The sequence below is a fragment of the Orussus abietinus genome, unplaced genomic scaffold, assembly GCF_000612105.2.
Source record: "Orussus abietinus isolate OABI.00-Male unplaced genomic scaffold, Oabi_2.0 scaffold282, whole genome shotgun sequence".
NCBI lineage: Eukaryota > Metazoa > Arthropoda > Insecta > Hymenoptera > Orussidae > Orussus > Orussus abietinus.
Window position 1 is genome coordinate 145862 of NW_019394430.1, and position 2467 is coordinate 148328.

The 2467-nt window shown below is 36.1% G+C and overlaps 1 protein-coding gene across 1 annotated transcript; it reads right to left on the reverse strand.

Moving 5' to 3' along the window:
• Positions 1–286: 286 nt before the first annotated feature.
• Positions 287–2064, reverse strand: LOC111673943 (piggyBac transposable element-derived protein 4-like). The gene is made up of 4 exons (XM_023432270.1): positions 1504–2064; positions 798–1333; positions 491–617; positions 287–295 (listed from the first exon to the last, which is right to left on the reverse strand). Exons 1-4 carry the CDS (start codon positions 2062–2064, stop codon positions 287–289), a joined length of 1233 nt encoding a protein of 410 aa, XP_023288038.1.
• Positions 2065–2467: the final 403 nt, after the last annotated feature.

A 2467-nucleotide genomic window follows, 5' to 3' on the forward strand; every position in this document is an offset into this window, starting at 1 on the left:
GCCAAAATGGTTGCGGGGAGGGGCGGAGTTCGAGTGGCGCACTTTGAAACACGACACATTACGACTGACAAGTTACATAGTCCCGCTCGTATTTACTATACGCGATAGAGGTGTTTGGAAATTCAAATGAATTTGAATCAAAAACTTTTAAGAAATACTTTATTTATTACATATCATTGAAACAAATTTTGTATAAGTAATAATAATATGATTAAATAATAGTGGGGTAAGTATAAGTGAAAGCAAATCCACGGTAGTAATATTTTAAATGAAATCAATATCAGTTTCACCAGATCTAAAAATGAAAAACAAAAATACAAATAAACAATTAAATATCAATAAACTATTAAGTTAAAAAATACTTACGAGCCTAAAATTAGTAATCTTGCTTGGTATGATACGTTATAAAACAGTTCGGTACATGCAAGGCCACCTTACATTTTGAGCATTCCCACGTCGTTTCACTTCGTCGATTGTGTTTGTAACACACTTTACACATCCTAGTTGGATGTTGCTTTGCAGTAGTTGGATCAATATGTTTTGCGAAATGAGCCCAATATTGTGCCTGTTGGTGTTTCACTTCCTGCAGATACCAAGCGTCTTGTGTAGTCAGGCAGCTGAACATATTTTAAATTTGCCTCGGCTATATCTATTCTGTAATTCACATATGATTGTCTTCCTAAATCTTGTAATTGTTTTTTATGATGAATGTATTAAATAGAGCCATGTCGGACATGTAAAAAAAGAGTTTTTTATAACCCTTAAGATATTTCCTCATAATGGGGAAACATGCCAACATTTGGTCATTGAGGTCAATTCCACCCATTCCATTGTTGTATTCAATCACGCAATTGGGTTTCAATTTGGTCCTATCGTGTCTGTCCCTCACCTCGATCAATTCTACAGATGCATGTTTGGTTGTCAACATATAAACATCACGTTTATCTTTCCATCTTACAGCTAACAACCCATTGCAGGCTCTGTATAGATATTCTCCTGGTTTTAATTTCTTTGGTGCAAGATCTTTCGGCATATTTTTCCTGGTATTACGCACGGTGCCGATAACATTTGTCTTTTGATTGTGCAATCTTAGAAAGAGAGCGGGTGAGGAATACCAGTTGTCCATATACAATGTGTATCCTTTATTTACTACCGGTTTTGTCAATTCCACTACAACATTTTCCGATGCACTGTCATTTGGGTTAATTTTATCTTGGCCAATATATATTTTAAACTTGCTGCAGAATCCACTTTTTGCTTCACATAGTTTATATATTTTTATTCCAAACCTGGCTCGTTTGGATGGATTAAATTGTTTGTATGCTAAGCGGTCCTTATATTGCATTAATTACTCATCAATACTTATATGTTGATCTGGTGTGTAAATCTTACTAAATTTGTCACTCCAATAATTGACAATTGGTCTTATCTTGTGAAGGCGGTCGTTGCAGTGGTCCGTTATATTATTTGCGAAATTTGAGTGAATCTTTTCAACGGCATTACTTTCCCAAATATAGGAGTTTCTATCACTTCCCGCTTAGACCAATGCATTTGTATATTAGGTTTTTTGACTTGCGTCATCAAAACACACAACGCATAATAAGCCAACATCTCATCTTTGGTGACTGGAAACCAACCATCATCCACTTTCTTTCTTCTCCCATTGCTCATTATTTGTTGGGCATATAGATTTGTTTGCGTAACTACAATGTCCCAGAAACTGTCGTCGAACACAATAAAAAATAAATCTAATAGTCCGTCATGTGTTTCTAACTGATCTAAAACATAGTCTTTTACACCATGAGAGTCGGAATATTCCCAAATTTTAATAGTGTTATCAGTTTCCTTCCAATTCCACTTAACACTCAAATCAGGTCTAGGATTTTCCTCTTCATCACTGTCAGATATAATTAATCTTCTTGCACGGTTTACCACTGGCACAATGACGCTGCTGTCATCAGAATTTTCATTACTGTTTATGACTATTTCTTCTACTCTTTCACTACTCTTACTTTCCCGCGAAGTACGTGCTTTTTTACCAATTTTACTTCTTTTCTTATACATGGTGATGGGCTTGGTAAGATTATAAATATTGAAGAATAATACGTTCTGTAAAGAAGGCTGTTTGAAGCGTATGCACCTCGTACAACGAAATGGTACAAACTGAAGAACGACTGAAACTTTCTTGGTCTCGCCGAGTGCCCATGTTTATTTAACTTAGAGATGTTATCTGTACCGCGAAAAGGAACACTATGCCCTATCTAATTCGTGGCCTATATGGGGACACAGAATTCCATTTGAGATAATCATACTTGGCCCGATATTAGGACCACGAGTCAAACTCGTAATATTCGTGTTTGGCATGGAACTGTAGCAACGAGTCTGACTCGTGATATTCATGTTTGGCATGGAATTGTAGCAACGAGTCTGACTCGTGATATTCAAGTTTGGCACAAAATTTTCATCA